This window comes from Nannizzia gypsea, genomic scaffold (genome assembly GCF_000150975.2).
Source record: "Nannizzia gypsea CBS 118893 supercont1.7 genomic scaffold, whole genome shotgun sequence".
Taxonomy (NCBI): Eukaryota; Fungi; Ascomycota; class Eurotiomycetes; order Onygenales; family Arthrodermataceae; genus Nannizzia; species Nannizzia gypsea.
This window is the reverse complement of record NW_003345195.1, coordinates 521,674-537,646: the sequence shown is the minus strand read 5'-3', so window position 1 is coordinate 537,646 and position 15,973 is coordinate 521,674. Positions and strand designations below refer to the sequence as shown.

The 15,973-nt window shown below is 48.8% G+C and overlaps 5 protein-coding genes across 5 annotated transcripts; 4 read left to right on the top strand and 1 right to left on the bottom strand.

Annotated features, from left to right (window-relative positions):
• Positions 1-121: 121 nt before the first annotated feature.
• MGYG_09156 (hypothetical protein) lies at positions 122-547 on the top strand (the record flags this gene model as incomplete). Its single annotated transcript, XM_003170199.1, has 2 exons — positions 122-173; positions 420-547. The coding sequence occupies 2 exons, from the start codon at positions 122-124 to the stop codon at positions 545-547; spliced, it is 180 nt and encodes a 59-aa protein (XP_003170247.1).
• A 1,219-nt stretch (positions 548-1,766) lies between these two features.
• MGYG_07491 (hypothetical protein) lies at positions 1,767-2,456 on the top strand (the record flags this gene model as incomplete). The annotated part of the gene is made up of 2 exons (XM_003170198.1): positions 1,767-1,913; positions 2,259-2,456. The coding sequence occupies 2 exons, from the start codon at positions 1,767-1,769 to the stop codon at positions 2,454-2,456; spliced, it is 345 nt and encodes a 114-aa protein (XP_003170246.1).
• Positions 2,457-3,271: 815 nt separating this feature from the next.
• Positions 3,272-4,011, bottom strand: MGYG_09155 (hypothetical protein; the record flags this gene model as incomplete). The annotated part of the gene is made up of 3 exons (XM_003170197.1): positions 3,272-3,461; positions 3,663-3,696; positions 3,936-4,011. 3 exons carry the CDS (start codon positions 4,009-4,011, stop codon positions 3,272-3,274), a joined length of 300 nt encoding a protein of 99 aa, XP_003170245.1.
• A 5,659-nt stretch (positions 4,012-9,670) lies between these two features.
• MGYG_07489 (U3 small nucleolar RNA-associated protein 4) lies at positions 9,671-12,699 on the top strand (the record flags this gene model as incomplete). The annotated part of the gene is made up of 3 exons (XM_003170196.1): positions 9,671-10,721; positions 10,785-12,344; positions 12,407-12,699. The coding sequence occupies 3 exons, from the start codon at positions 9,671-9,673 to the stop codon at positions 12,697-12,699; spliced, it is 2,904 nt and encodes a 967-aa protein (XP_003170244.1).
• Positions 12,700-13,096: 397 nt separating this feature from the next.
• On the top strand, positions 13,097-15,504 carry MGYG_07488 (hypothetical protein; the record flags this gene model as incomplete). The annotated part of the gene is made up of 6 exons (XM_003170195.1): positions 13,097-13,190; positions 13,259-14,174; positions 14,214-14,622; positions 14,680-15,165; positions 15,241-15,384; positions 15,448-15,504. The coding sequence occupies 6 exons, from the start codon at positions 13,097-13,099 to the stop codon at positions 15,502-15,504; spliced, it is 2,106 nt and encodes a 701-aa protein (XP_003170243.1).
• Between the last annotated feature and the right edge of the window lie 469 nt (positions 15,505-15,973).

Genomic DNA, 15,973 nt, shown 5'->3' with positions numbered 1-15,973 from the left:
GCTCGAAGAACGGCAAAGGGGTTCGAGAAGGGCGACGGCTATTCTGAAGCAGAGTTTGACGGAATGCCCAGGTTAGAATTGATGACTTGACTTCGTGAGCTCGTGAAGAAAGAAGAAGAGGATGAGGAAGAAGAGGAAGAAGAGGAGGAGGAAGAAGGAGATGAAGAAGAGAGGTAGGAGAGAGGAAGAAAGATGGTGATGGGCAGGCTCTTCTTTTTTTTCTCTTCCTGGTCGAACAAGCGAGGGGGCAAGGTGAAAGGACAAGACGAGCAAGACAGGCACGAGAGACGAACGGAAAGAGAACAAGCCTGATCAATCTTCTTTTGCAAGCCGGGTGGGAGACGAGTAGTATAGTCCAGTTCCACTTTGGAGCGTTGTTATAAGAAGTTTTTTTTTCTTATTTGCTCCCTTTTTTGCAGATTCTGAGGTCGGTGTTCGATACAAGCCCCCCAGCCCAAGCGGGATCCGGAACGAGGAAAGACGAGGGACGAGACGAACGAGAGGGAAGAAGAGAGAGACGGGGAGAGGGAGACGGGAGAGAGAATAAAAAAAGCAGTCTCTCCTGAGGGTTGAAAAGAAGAAGAAGAAAAAAAGAGAGGACGCAGCAGCAGCAGCAGCAGCAGAGGACAAGAAGAGATGGAGGTTAGAGACGAGAGAGTGAGAGCGTCAGTCCCAGAGGTCGGCGTCAGTCAGGACACTAAGCGTAAGGTAAGTAAGTAATAAGTCAGGTAAGTAAGTACGGAGTAAGATAACCCAGGTAAGGCTCGGGAGATGCCAGGGCTCGCTCGCTCGTCTCTTTTGTTACCTTACTAGGGGCGGGTTTTGCCCAGCAGGCAGAGGGCGCGACTGATTGGACACGAGCGGACAAGGAGAGACAAGGGGGACTTGCCTTCTTACGGGCTCTCCTAGTCCTCTCTTCCTCTTATACTCTTACCTTACCATGCAGTCCTCCTCTTTTCTTTTTAAGCGGAGGAAGAGGCAGCAGAGGCACAGGAGACGGCCTTAGGGGGGTGTATTACCTGAGACGTTACCGTTGACTCTCCCTTTGTGCGTGCAACACGGGAGCAGGCAGGCAGGCAGGGAGGGAGAAGGACTCCGTAGAAGAAGAGAAGATAATTGTGATGGAGAAGGCGGGCGTCGCCCTTGGAGACTGACGCTTCGTCTGCCTGCCTGCCTGCCTGCATCTATGTCTTTCTTCTCCTTTTACTTCTGCTTCTACCGTTTGTTTCTACTTCTCCTGCTATATCGAAGTTGTTGATGGAGTCGTGTATCGTATCGTACCGTATGTCATGTACGTCCCTATGTACTGCCACTCTGTATCTGTATTACCATACGCAAACCCATACGCAAATACAGACATACAACCAGAGAAACACAACCCAAGGAACTTACCAACTTAACCATCTTCTTTCAATATTTGCTTCTTCTTCTTCTTCTGCTGCTGCTTCTGCTTCTTCATCTTCGTCTCTTTTTTTCTTTTCTCCGACCAGGCCAAAAGCCTCCAAGGCTTGCCTTTTGCGAAAGGGCCATCGCCAGCCAGAGAGCCAGCTAGTCAGGATCGTTAATGAAACGGCGCTCACGAAGAAGCAAAATACCTCCCCCCAAGTCTCAGCCCTTTGACCTTCCTGCCTGTGTTCTGACAGCCTCCGTGCTCCACCGTGAAATTCTCCAGATATTCTGCATACAGAGAGACCGGAGATCCATAGGGACTCCGTACATACCCTGATGCCTTGATGACAGACAGAACGATGCAGAGCTGCGAAGCGATGCGGCTCAGGGGCCTCTCGCCCGGCCAGTCTTGGGTCGTCATCGTCGCCGTGCTGCTTGCTGCTGCGGCTTCTGCATTACATATACGAATGATGGCGTTCCAGGGATGCTCCCGTCCATACCGTGTCCTACTCCTTGGTACGATGGTAAGCTAACTCGTTAGTCCTCCCTTCCTCAACCGACTTTGCCCCAAGGAACGGAAGATGATCGGTGGCTTGGATAGTCAGTCAAAGAGATAAAAAGTACTCCGTACATAGTTATAGAAGTTGAATGGCTGCTGCAGATAAATTACAAAAAAGGTCATAACGCAGTTCCAACTTCTGTCTCCCTTCCAGAAACCATGGACCCAGAATGTTCTTCTTACGGACGGGATACGCTGGGTGTATGGATGTGTTAGTTACTATGCTGGGGTTGTTCTTGTCTGTCCTGCTCTCAGCCAGCCAGCCAACCAACCAGCCCCCTAACGAAGGAGCCGCGTTCATCTCCGGCAGCTCTCTGCTTTCGCCACTTCTGCATGCTCAGACGGCCATGCTGCCGCTCCTGCTTCATCGTCGTCGTCGTCTTCGTCTTCGTCTTCGTCTTCCTGCTGCTACCTTCCCCCGCTTTTCCAGGTTTGCTGCCTGCTCTTGATCGTCCGTCATCATGCGAGAATGGGCCGAGAGCTCCCTGACCTGATGTCACTTGGCTGAGGGATTCCCTCCCACCCCTGGAAGTCTTCAGCTGGGTACACATATGAAGATCGGAGGAGCCTCCCCCTTTCGATCGATGACGTCCTTTTTCCCAAATGGCAAAAAGTGGCTCCCTCGGTGGCTAATATCTTTGCCCTTAAGGTACATGTTGGAGGACGCACGCGGGGGGGTTGGCCTTGTTTATAGTAAACATCTACGGAGCATTCAGGAGTTGTTGCATCTCGACAGACAACACTAGAAATAACCGATATCAAGATCTATTCCTAGTCTAAGTGTCCTTTGTCGGTTAACAGATGGGACTTATACGTGGATAACATATCTCAATATGGGTATTTTTTGATTGCGACATCCCCGATTGCATGCACTGCTCGATCGCTGCGGTTGCGAGATCTGCCAATCACCGTCCTTCTATGGCCTTTTTTTGGGCCATGTCCGATACGAAGGCCGGATGGCGCAGTTTGAGCGCATCCTCGTCTTGCTACATCTCTCTTCCTCTCCTGTCTCTCGGCTTCAACTCTTCCTTGATCGCCACATGGCCGTCTAAGTCTCTTCCTGTCCGGGTGACTCTAAAGCTATCCGAATCAGGTTTCTACCTTGCTAACTATATCAAAAGATACACCGTAGTCGGGGTTTCCCATCAGTTACACTAGACTCAACCAGTTCCATAACTAGATATCTACCAAATCAACAAACAAACAAACAACTATCCTTCGTGGGTACTGTATCCTCGCTATCTATACACAGAATTCCCGAATTGCAAAATTCATGCATGTGGTGGTGTCCTTGCTCTTTGATTCTGTCGACGCCCTTAGTTGTTATATCCGGCGGACCGGGCTTGGTGTGCATCGTTCCCTGATTCCAGGAGCCCGCGGTCCATGGTCCAAAAGGGCCCGTGAAACCCTTTCCCCCTTCGCTGGCATCAATATAAAACATAAAAGCTCGCCGTTCTCTGGTTGCGGCTCGATAGCGTCGACCATTTCCTTCCTGTCTCGTATGCAGCCAGACCTGCGGCCTTCACTGGTCAGCAGAGCAGCAGCATATCAAAAGGTAAAAGATCTCTTGATAACTGTTAAATACAACGCCTCGATTGGTGAAGCTTATCTCACTGCGTCCAACCTGCTGCTGCCTTGGAAACAGAGCAGTTAAATCGACCAAACGATGCAGCGAATGCCTCGCAGGCGTTGCTAACCAGTCAATTGAACGGACATGGGCCCCTTCACGACCATGGCACCCACGGCGCCTAGTCAGCTTTTTAGCTGCTTCTAGTTTCTCCAAAGTACGACAGAATGAGGCGCATCCGACTGAAACGTCTATCGCTTCAGATCAGTTTATGGTTCTACCCTGCTTATATACGCTTGCTGGCTATCGCGTTTCAGTCCAGTCAGTCAGTCATAGTATCAATCCAGTACCACCTTCCATCCTGAGCCTCTTCGACGGCCGGTTTGGGGAAAATGTTTATACTCTTACATGCTTACTTACCACCCCGTACAAACATATTTACCTTGAGGTAAGTATCCGTACAGGCGGACATGTTTGATGATGGGCCATGGGCCATCTTCGAGATCGTCGCTCGCTTTGCCTGGTCATGGTTTCTCCAGATCAGATGCATCAGACGGGCGAGGCTTCTCTGCTGCCTTTTCCCTCGCTCGACGCTCGACTCTCGACGCCTATCTTGAGTTTTACCGAGAATGAATACTCCGTATTAGAACAATACTCCTTACCCTCGGGTTAGTGATCAGCACAGTACCCGATACGACGATGCTTTTACAACACACGCGACAGCGAGGTTCACCCTGGGAACGGAACCGGATCGATCGTCCCTGGGCAAGGACACGAAAATACCTGCTCAAGCAGTCTTCTATACTCCGTACATAGTACCATAGTTCAGCCTCGCTCAGACCGTCTATATAGTTCGATGGGCCAGAATTAAAACCCAGGCAGGTAGTCTGTCGGTTTAGTGATCGATCCAACTCGCTCCATCTCGTCCTCGGCCTGTGATCTCATGAACGCCGAAACCGATACGAAGGAATCCAGTCAAATCCGCGCCCATCCATGCACAGGTACTGAGTTTAGGAAAGATAAACGTCGCAGTATTAAATTTAACGAGGCCCCAGAGGGAAAAATGACCGCAGAGCCGTATCTCCAATCGCCGCCGCGTTGGCAGGGGGCACGCGAAACAAAGCTCGCCGCTCGTGTGAGCAGTGTGAAAAATAAACTAACTTCCTTACTCTCCCCTTTACCATGGTTATACATTCTTACTGAACTTACCGCTCGAGAAATAATTAATGGGGCGAGGCGACCGACTGGGGACAAACAGTTGAAATGATAACTAAATAAATAAGAAACCGGCCTTGGAAGCTTGGTGGATTTCTCGACCCGGCGTTTCCATCTTTCTGCTTTTTTCCCTCTCCTATGAAACCGAACGGTTGATGGATGGAGAGATGGAGAGATGGGCGGATGGATAGGCGGCAAAGAAAGGAGCTGGAAGATGTCTTTTCGACTTATCACCCGTTTGTCTTACTAACTTAACTCTCTGCAGCTGCAGCGAGTTGAAGGAAAAGGCAGGTAAGCTTGTCGCTCTTCGGGCCTGGACCTGAAAGCAGTCACGGCGCCTGCAGTGAACGAATGCATCAGATATTTATATCCGCCTTTCTTCTGTCCGCCTGCCTGCCTGTCTGCCTGCCTGTCTCTCTGCATGTCTGTACTTACGAATGAATGAATGTAAGTACGTATGTCTGTACAGAGTATGGTAACATGTTTAATCAATTTAGCCTTCCCCATTGATGGTGTTACTTCGGAGATCTGTTAACTATCTCCTTCTTTAATTCTGGACGGAGAAAAGCTGCATCAAGGCAGATGTGTCTCATCCACAGCGGTATTTCAAACATCTTCAAGGACAAGGCCCTATTAATAACACCTGCAACTGCGGTGGCCCCGGCCGCATCCATGGCTGCAGCCAACCCCCAACATCCATCCCCGAATGAGAAGCAAGCGTCAATCATCACCTCTTCGCTGCTTGTCGCTCATATCACTGACCCTTTTGGTTAAAACTAATGAACAGCTTGGGGGGAAAGAAGAGATATGCCACCGTTCTTTTTTTTCCCGCTGCAAGTCCCATAAGCGGCCTTTATTTAGGCAATGTCTCTTCTTTGTCGTTCAACATCAAGATAAGAAGTGTTCCGTACTCCATAAGTCAGTCATCCTCCGCTTCAACCGACGGTTTGCTCCGTCTGTCGTTATCCTTTCTCCCTTTTTTTGCTTTTCTAGAAAGACACTGTCAGTACGCAAGTAAGTGCGCAGTACTCCGTACGGGAAAACCGTTATTTTCAACGGGTATCTTGGTTATGTAACCGTCGTACCTTACAGCAATACGCCGCGGAAAAATAAACTGCCCCGTATATACTTTTGTTAAGCGCCCGCACTAGCGCTACTACAGCCAATCAAAGATCTCACAATCCTGGTGTTGTCATCGTTCGATGCAGGGGGGACGCCTTTGCCTCCGGAGCTGGGGAGGTTGGCAGTACGCGGCGCAGGGAGCAACAATACAGAGCGAGAGGCTGCCTTGTCAAGGCGACAAGGCACTTCCCATCAGCTGATATAGCCACCACTTAAATAACTAGTTATGGGTGTTCCGCACAAAAGCCGTTCGCGAATTAGGCTTTTTAAGCTTCTTGTCGCTTTCAGCGCTGACGTTGCGTTTGCGCCAGAGGACCGAAAACAGAACGATGAGAGTTTCATCTCAGGAGAAAACGCGAAAGTGGGAAGAAAAAAGATAGGAGACTAACTAAAACCTTACGCTATGCACGAATTCACGCAAAGAGTAGTAATACTAATGTGACGAGTTCCAGCGTAGGAACAGCCCTACCCATGCTGTCTTGCCTTAGCATCGGAGCAACCAACCACAAAGAAAACGGATTGCCAATAGGCACACCCGATATAGACCCACTTGGAGAACCTTAAATTCAATTAAACGCGAAATCTCTGCCCAGCCTAGATAAGTGGGTCGGGCCCCACGTGCTGGAGCGCGTTATGATTGGATGATGACGCGGACCTGGACTTAAGCGCGAAGTCGCGCCTTGCCGGAAAGGGAACGCTAGTACCGCTGTATTGTTGAATTTATATGGTGTATTGTCACTTATTACCGAAATTTACAGCAACCTTGCCCTTTTATTTATCACACCCACTGGGCTTCCGCTGCTCCATAAACGAAAGAGCGAGGAGGAGCCTCTTCATCCCATCCCAGCCCAAGCCAGCCCCATCAGTGGAAGCTCTGCGAAGAGGGAAGAGAAGGAAGAGAAAAAGGAAAATGAAAGAGTGAACAAAAAAGGGCGTTAGCCGGTCGGGAACCAAGGCTACTGTCGGTTGAAAGCAACCATACACACTCTCTGTGCAGGCTGAAAGTGGCCTTTTTCCCCCCTTCCTTGTTCTCCGATGCAATAGCATAGATGTAAGCTGTCTTATGATAAGCCGACCAGAAATGGTTTCATATGATTTATTTGTCACGATCTTCGTCCGTCCAACAACTGAAATCCAGGGCTTCCAACAACCAACTATTATCCAACTATTGCCTCTGATTAAGCATGCAGGCTCCGAGGCCCCGGAAGCAGCCCTGCGACCAACCGCCCCGTCAATCAAGCCGTCAATCAAACAATCGCTTCTGGTGGCCCTTTTTTTGATCCCTACTTTTACCTCGCAAGCTAAAAAGCTGCTCCGATAGCGAGCTCCTTGGTCACTTGCTTGTGCCCTCTGGAAAGTTAAGTTAACGACGGCCTATTCTTCGTATCCCTGAAGCTCCTGCATTGAATCCTCCGCTGTGTGTGCTCTCTTGTCTCTGACGTGGCATCGCTGGCTGCCCTTAATTAAGGGGCTGATGTCAGCCCGCAACCCGCTACGCAAAACTAGCTCCCACGCTTGCTCAAACTATTCCCTTCACCCCATCCAGGTCGGCCGTGGGACATGCAGGACCAAGAGCTGAAAAAGTCGACCATCGGTCCTTGCCCTAGCCTCTTCCAATAATTCGCACCAAAAGTTCCTGGTACGCCACACGATCAGCATATAATTCCTCGTGATATAGGGCTGAGCCAGACAGGTCGGATGGCAATAAAGGTGTTTTCTCCGTCCAAGGGATGAGCAGAGGAAGTGAGCTCTCAACTTACTTACATATACGGGGTGATGACCCTATCACTTTACATATATACTTATCTTGTATTCCCCATATGCATCGTGGGGATGCACGAAGTATACTATAATGTCGAGTTTGTTGCCTTGCATCTCTCTAGCTGGGATATAGGCGCGTCCCCGTCATATCATAACTGACTGGTACAATGCGGTGAAGGGGTGGGAAAAGGGGGTGAAGGCGCAAACATATGTAAGAAAATAATAAGTCGGCCTTGAACCATGCTTGCAGGTATGTAATTTCATAAGCAGATTGCCTTGGTTTCTGGTAACTAAATATTGCAATCGGAGTACTGTTTTACATACTACGTCCCCATATGTCTGTCGACTTGCAATTTTTTTTCTCATACGGTATTTTTGTCTTTCCCATGTTTCCCTCTCGTTGCCTGGACGGTGAAACATCGCATAAAATAAATAAAATGGGCAAGTTGCACTGTCAATGAGAGAAGATCTACTTTGTGAGGAATATATCTCGACGGTACGACCTCGCTTCCATGTCTATGTCTGTGGTTTTCTTTCGGCCTGCAGGATTACGTCCTATGACCCTCCATGAGAAGTTTGTCATAAGCATACCGACTGGAAATGAACAAATAAGCTCGTTAACTTCGTCTTCACCGACAAAGAATAGACCAAGGGGTCGTGGGGATATAGATCGTTCCCATCGCTCTATATGCCTGCTCCCGATTTCTTCGTATATACCTAGGTATCGCAAGGCTGTCGCTTCTGCTGTGGAATGTTACCCTGTCCCATCCTGAAGGGAACTGCAGGCGGGAGTGACGATGTATCTTCCTCCTGGGATACGGTCAAGGCACCTAATATTTCGTCCAGTCACTATAGGCGCCTGGCACATGTTTTATTGTACGCCGTTGACACCCCAAGGGGAAAGAAACAAATAGTTCCGGTTGCTGAGACACCTGCCACCTGATCGCCCTTTTTTCTCCCTGCCATGGCTTTTGTTCGCGGCATTCCTTGCCTCCGTCAGTTGTTTGCTAGAGTACAACATGCAAGCAACGCGCGAACTTCACACCACCACCCAACCCGGTAGCCGAAGGGGTATATTGAGAGCCCCTTTTCCTTGTGCCCTCACCTGCTGCTCCGGTCCTAGACAGCGTTTGTGGTTGTCTGTGTCCGTCCACGGAGGTAGTATACGCAGGCCGGCTTCAAACCTTTCTCGTATACTCCCTATCAACATGACACAGAGCCGGACATCTGGTACAACCCTGATAGAAACCTGCGTCACCGCTCTGCTTATTTTGATCCAGCGGGAAGTTTGCCGGACACAACAAACTACGGCTGGGCGTTTCAATATGTGGTCAATTCGTGTGTATGCCGGTTGATGACGGGCCGATATATGAAACTGACCCCGCGCGTACAGAGGAGGCTGTATAGTTCTATACCGACTGTGTTGCGTGCGGGGTTTGGACGGAGACAGTACATGATACAGTCAACTTCATTTTGCATGGGAAAGGTAACGTCTTTACACGTTACTCCGGCTTGAAAGAGCCGTTTCTTTCCACCACTATTTGAAATGAAGCGAAGTAACGAAGTAGGGGTGTTTCGTAGCCATCCGTTAGTCAATACTAGGGCAATTCCCATATGTGATAGCTTGATAGACCTCTAATTCTCCGGCTCGAAGGTGTTTCACTGATCAATGCGTCTCATCAAGGCCAATATCATCAATATCAAAGTTGGCATCCCAATAATGAAATTCATCTTGATGTTTTATGTAGTTTCTTGACGTACCTCGGAGTTATTCTGTAGACAGAAAGTTTACCCGATATTTTATATCACGTGACAAGATATCCTCGAGAAAAATTGCCCTCGGGAAAAGAAGCGCAAAAGATAATTTTTTTTGTTTGAAGCAGCAAAGCTTTCATAAAAAGGAAGCCGAAGCATTTGAGAAGCAGAGCTGCGATAGATGGCTGCGATAGAAGAGCCTGAAAAGCTGTGTTATTGACTGCAGCACCCCTTGCGCTGCAACCTCCGCCATTGTCCACGGAGCTCGTGAATTTCCAACACAGCAAACAGCTTCAAACGCCATGGACATCCATAGATGTCGATTCGTGCCATACAATCCTCAAGCGATCAACGCGCTGGCCTTTTCGCACCCTCCGTCAAATGAGATCCAGGGTAGAGGCTTTCCCACATTAAGGCTTGCGATCGGACGGGCGAATGGTGATATTGAGATTTGGAACCCTCTACGTGGAGTTTGGTTCCAAGAATCTATTCTTCGCGGAGGAAAAGACCGCAGCATCGAAGGATTAGCATGGACACTTGACCCAAGCGAAACCATTGAAGGCAAAGAGGTGGCGGGCAAACTGCGACTTTTCAGCATTGGGTATTCCAGCGTTGTGACAGAGTGGGATTTGGAAACAGGTCGGCCAGCAAGGCATTCAAGCGGAAATTATGGAGAAATCTGGTGTCTAGCAGCCCAGCCTCGATGGAGGCCGCGGCGTAAGAAGGATGGGGATTCTGCTCCTCCGAGGGAGGAGGGATATTTGGGACAGCATTTGGCGGTTGGGTGTGCAGATGGTACTATCGTGATCCTGTCTACCGAGGATAGAGACTTGAAGTACTTGAAAACAATAAGGTCGTCAACGAAGCGTGCGAGAGTCCTCAGCATCACATTTCAGAATCGCCATACTGTTGTTGCTGGATACGCCGACAGCTCTATTCGAGTGTTCGATATACGCAATGGCAGCCTTCTACGGACAATCTCTCTCGGAAAGGGCCAAGCAAAGGACGTCAAGGAGCTACTTGTCTGGTGCGTCAAGTGTCTACCCGATGGCTCGATAATATCTGGTGACTCGGCCGGTGAAATTCGGATTTACGACGCAAAGAACTACTCTCTGGTTCAAAGGCTGCAAGGACACCAGGCAGATGTATTGGACATCGCTGTTAGTGCGGATGGGGAATCCATTGTTAGTGGAGGTGCAGACCAGCGGACGGTTCTTTATAAACTGAAGCGCCGCGAAAAGCAAATGACAACGCGCAGATGGGCAGAGGTGATACATCGACGATACCATACACACGACGTCAAGGCTCTCGCTGCTTTTGAGACTAAGGACATTAGTATTGTTGTGTCAGGAGGTATGTACATTCTTACCATTGAGTAATCTAGACCTGGTGCTGACATGTTACCGTTGCCTATAGGCCTTGACACGACGCCTGTTATTCTTCCACTGAGGGAGCTTGGAAGGGAGCACCACCGAAAACTACCAAATCTACCACAGATACCCCAAGTCTCGTCATCGGGCGCATCTCGACTTCTAATGAGTTGGTGGGACCGTGAGGTCAACATTTGGCGTGTTGCTGGCTCATTTGCGTCTGATATGGAACAGCACAAGCTTGTAGGAAAGATCTTATTCCAGGGCGACGAACATCTCACATGCGCGGCTCTAGCACGGGATGGAACTATACTCGCCGCTGCCACTATATCAGAGGTTAGGGTATTTACTTTGGCACCAGATGAAGTGGATGGTTTCCCTAGTCTACGGGTTCACAAAGTAGACCTTCCTCCTCAATTAGCCTCCCAGGGCGCAAAGAACGTTACTATATCACCTGATTGCAAGTGGCTGTGTGTACTGCGACCAAATAACAGTATGTACATGACCAAACTTGTTAGAGATTCGGAAACGGAAGAGAGCCTTCAAGTTCTGCCAAAATCACAAAAATTGGTCCGTCTACCAAGACAAACGCGTACCGATAAACCTCTTCACGGCACACTAGGTTCATACGATAGAACTGTGCGCTGCATGACATTCTCAGGTGACAGCCGGATCTTTGCTTGTGGTGACCTTGCTGGGTTTTTGGACGTTTGGTCCCTTCGGGACAGTGAAGGTGCCCCTGCAACGATAAAGGATACCGGAGATGCAGATGCGGGTTCTTCAGACGAGGATTCGGATTCGGATTCGGATTCGGATTCAGATGATGAGGACGACTTGCCAACCGGAGAGCGGTGGAAACGCTCGCCTTCCGAAGCCAATCTTCCTCGTCTAACCTCCAGCGTTTTGCTAATGACCTTCCGCCCGACTCTTGAAGCATCCAACGCACTGAAGAATAAACGGACATCTACGAAGTCAATTGCCCAAGCTTCGGAATGCAGTACGTCAGATGACAGGTTGATGGTGCTAACTGCCGAGCATCATTTAACTGAATTCCATGCGCTTCAGGGCAACCTTTCCGACTGGTCCAGGAGGAACCCGAAGGCATGTATGCCCTCGGAATTTACCATCATTAAAGACAGAGCTATGGGCGCCATTTGGGATGTTGCAGGGGGCCGGGATCGCCTCTGGCTGTATGGCCCTGCTTGGCTTTGGATGTTTGATCTATCTCTAGACTACCCTGCTGCAGAATCACAGCATGTTGGTACTCTAGTACACCCATCCCCACACAAGAGGAAACGTCAGGATCACGAAGAACCTAACAATGAATGGGAGAGGAAGAAAAAGAAGACGAATACGGGAGCAGGAGACAGAGTTGTGCTTGCGGACGCTGAAGTTGGTTTTGGATCGGCAGTTAAGAAGGCCGTGGGAGCAAACGGGGAGAATGCCGAATTGGTACCCTTTGAGGACCAAAAGAATGAGAACTTGCTGCCTGAGGACGACGATGAGGGCGACGGCGACATAAACGAGCTCACTCTCGCAAACGAAGCGACACTCGCTTCACTCCGAAGACAACAGTTCCCTGTCGTTAATGGAAAGGTTTTAAATGGTAATGGTATCCCCTTTGCGCTAGATATTGTTCTTCCTGTACTAACATCGAGGCGGTTTTAGGTGACCATCTACCAAATGGGGCAGAGAACGAGAACCAGGTAGCAAAGCTATCTACACCAGATCCAGAATCCGACCACAACGCAGAATCACGCCCACGCCAGTGGTGGTCTATTTTCAAGTACCGAGATATCCTAGGGATTGTGCCTCTAAGCCACAATTCCCAATCGACTGTGGAGAGTGCAGATCTATCGGAAGCAGAAGACGCAAAATCAGTGCCTTTGGAAGTTGTGGTGATAGAGAGGCCGATATGGGACGTTGATCTTCCAGGCAGATATATACGAGACTACGAATAAACATATAGATTATGTGTACTTCAAATAGAAAACTTGAACATTCCATCGGCAACTGCTCTCTACCAAACCACCTAGATATCTAGCGCCAAGGCGAGGCTCAACCTCCACAGAGAAGCGTATGAGAATCTTGACCATGAACAACTTGCATGAATCTCTGTTTCAGACGTGTTCAGAATTGATGTTATTGGGTTATGATGCAGGTATTGCTTCTGCCTGGATGACTACGCCTCCAACTCCAGGCCAGGCGGCAACATTAATTACGGCGCAGCGTACAGACGCAACAATAACACAATATAAACCGCCCATCTTGCTACTCGACTTCTGGATGTCGTCTTGTTAAGCTTCATCATTTGCCATCTTCGTCATTCGTTCGTGTATTTATCGACTTGATGTGGCGATGTCCTCCTCCGGGGCCCCGTACTGTATCATCTGCGGCGCACTAATCCATAACCGCGCCCGCCGCATTGAGTGGCCCGGCCAATATAGAGCCGGTAAGCATGTTTGTTTCTTGTTATTTAATATTAATAGGCTGGATCCTGCTAAACACTATTTGCCTCAGTTCGAGCTACGTCGATGAATGAGGAGCCATTCTTGACAGGCGTAGCGAGGTTTGTTCATGGGGAAAGGCTGCTACGTGCGCCGTCAAACCCCTACGAACGATATGAAAACGACAAATATGTCAATGACACGAAATCCGATGAGTTTCCATCGCAGGGAAGGACGTCTGAGGATCATCCATTACCTGGCTTCGTATTCCATGATACCTGCTGGGGGATCCTGAAGGCTCTCGTTCATCCCCATGAGATATCTATACCTCGGCTCTATGATATATGTCTCTCATTTCCTTCACAAGAGTATGGTCTTCTGACCTGGGGCCATGGTTACGATAACAATGGCTTTGACTCGGTGATAGTAAGCCATCACCGGTTAACGTCTACGCAATCTTTCTTTCTTCGAGATCCGCTTGATATCCCCGAATTACAAGCTGCACTTGACGAAGCGGAAAAGGAGAGATACAATGAAAACACGGCTATACCAAATACCATTGCTGAGAAGCCTGACTGTGACAACTTTTACTCGCTACCTTTTGAGATAAGGGATGATATCCAATGCATGCTCAGCCTGCATGATGTGGCCAACTTACGACTGGCCTCAAGGTCTTTTGGTAGCATGCCATTATCACAGCATTTCTGGCGATCTCGATTCCTACCATCCTTTGAAAGGGGATTTATCTTTGAGGCTCTACGTCCTCAGCTGGATAGCGCTACATCCGGTGCGGCTGTTCATTATAATTGGAAGGCTCTATATGAGAAAACGAACCCGAACCTAAAGAACTTTGAAGCTGTACGGAACCGAAAGAGAATATGGGAATGCAGCGAGTCCCTTGCAGCGTTGCTTATTTCACGGCCCAGGCTAGAAGACGGAGGTGCAGATTCCATGGAGGAACGTAATCATGTCCTCTGGCGGACGGCGGCGTCCAGACCAAAGGACCCTCCCAGAACGCAGCCTGGAAGGGCGCGGTTTCCCGGGTCTGCTCCGGTTCCTCCTCCTAGTGTTGTCAAGGAATATGCAATTCGTGTTCCTGTACAAATATCGCATGTTGGCGTATCCCTCGTTTGTTTCAGCGGGAGTACATATGTCTCTGGCATACGCATCAAGACTCCCGACCAAAAAGAGGTCCGGCTGGGTTATATCCACCCCGATAACGAAGTGATTCTCAATATTGGCCGGGAAGATGCAGAGTCGGATCCCTATCCTCTAACGGGGCTTGCCGTCTGTGCAGATCCCGGTGGCATTCGAGGCATCCGAACAGCTACGGCAGATGGCACTTTTTCCAACTGGGCAGGCGACCATGAAGATGTACCCAGAACCCTACGCCTGTGTCTAAACGAACGAGTAACACATATCAAAGCAAAATTCGACGTAAGTTATCCAACTACAAACCGCACTGGACAAACGTAACTAACGCTTCTACAACAGGCATTCAGACTGATATCTCTCTCGGTCCCTGAAGAAGAGAAAATAAATACCCAGAACCCACCTTGCTTATCCCCGCGCAAAGCAACGCTCTGGTACCCCCATATACCATCCGAACACCAACATCTGCACGAACTCGACTTTGTAGAACACGACGAATCCCAGCCAGCCCTACTAAACTATCAACAACCTCATATACTGCTCATGTTCGGTGGTGAGGGGGGAAGCTACCTGCCCTACCTTACCAAGATATCAGTTAGTACGTTGGGCGGTATATTGATGTGGATTGATTTTCATTACGAAAGTGAGGGAGCACCCGTTAGCAGCCTGTCTGTGTACCAGGATAGGAAGAAGCATGGCAACCAGTCTCAGATACAGTTTAACATTGACGGGCCGAAGGGTGAGAGGGTGACTGGGTTCCGAGTGAAGGACAAACAATGGCGGACGCCAAAGAACGAACCTATCAGTTTCAGTATTGCGACGCTTGAGGTGAGTACTCAGATTGCTTTGCTTATGGAATTGATTTTGTATATCGGATGTCTAATTTTGGTTGTGGTGGTGTAGGTTACTACGAACCGTGGACGGTCTTTCACGTTTGACGCCAATGTGCTTCCCAAGATCAGGCTGCCTTTGGGACATGCCCAGCAAAAGAAGAAGAAACTGGATATTCAGCCTGACTCAACTATCACTGGCGTATACGTCACTCATGTAAGTTTGTGGTTGCTGTATGTGACTTGTATATCTGGTACTGGTACTGACTTATTTATATAGGATGCGCTATATGGATTAACGGGACTCGGTATTGTTTCTGAGAAGGTACAGGTGTAGATAACGAAGTAAGTAATGGCGAAGATGAAGCATTTTTCATGTATCAAGCTAGCTATTAAAACAAAGTCGAAATAGCACGGCCCAAAAAGAAAGCTGACTAAAACTCATATCATAAGAGTAGACTCATCCCGGAAAGAAGGGAGAATAAGAGTAATTGACATTGCGAGGCAAGACATGGCAGGTTAAAAAGTGTGTAAATATAAAGGATAAAGCGACGGAATAGGTATCCTGGCATCTGGGCGTATTGAGAAGCTAAGCTTGGAAAGCGGAAAGCGGAAACAAGGAAAAGAAAGCCAAAGTAAAAAGGATGGGCTGAGAGTAAGCAGGCAAAGCACTTTTCTATTAGAGTAAGGGAGTAAGGATTGTTTGTGCAGTGGATTATATATGTATGTATGTATAGGGATAAATAAGCGGAATAGCGGGGGGTATAGAAGGAGGGGATATATTATTCCAATAGCTGCAGTGGCGG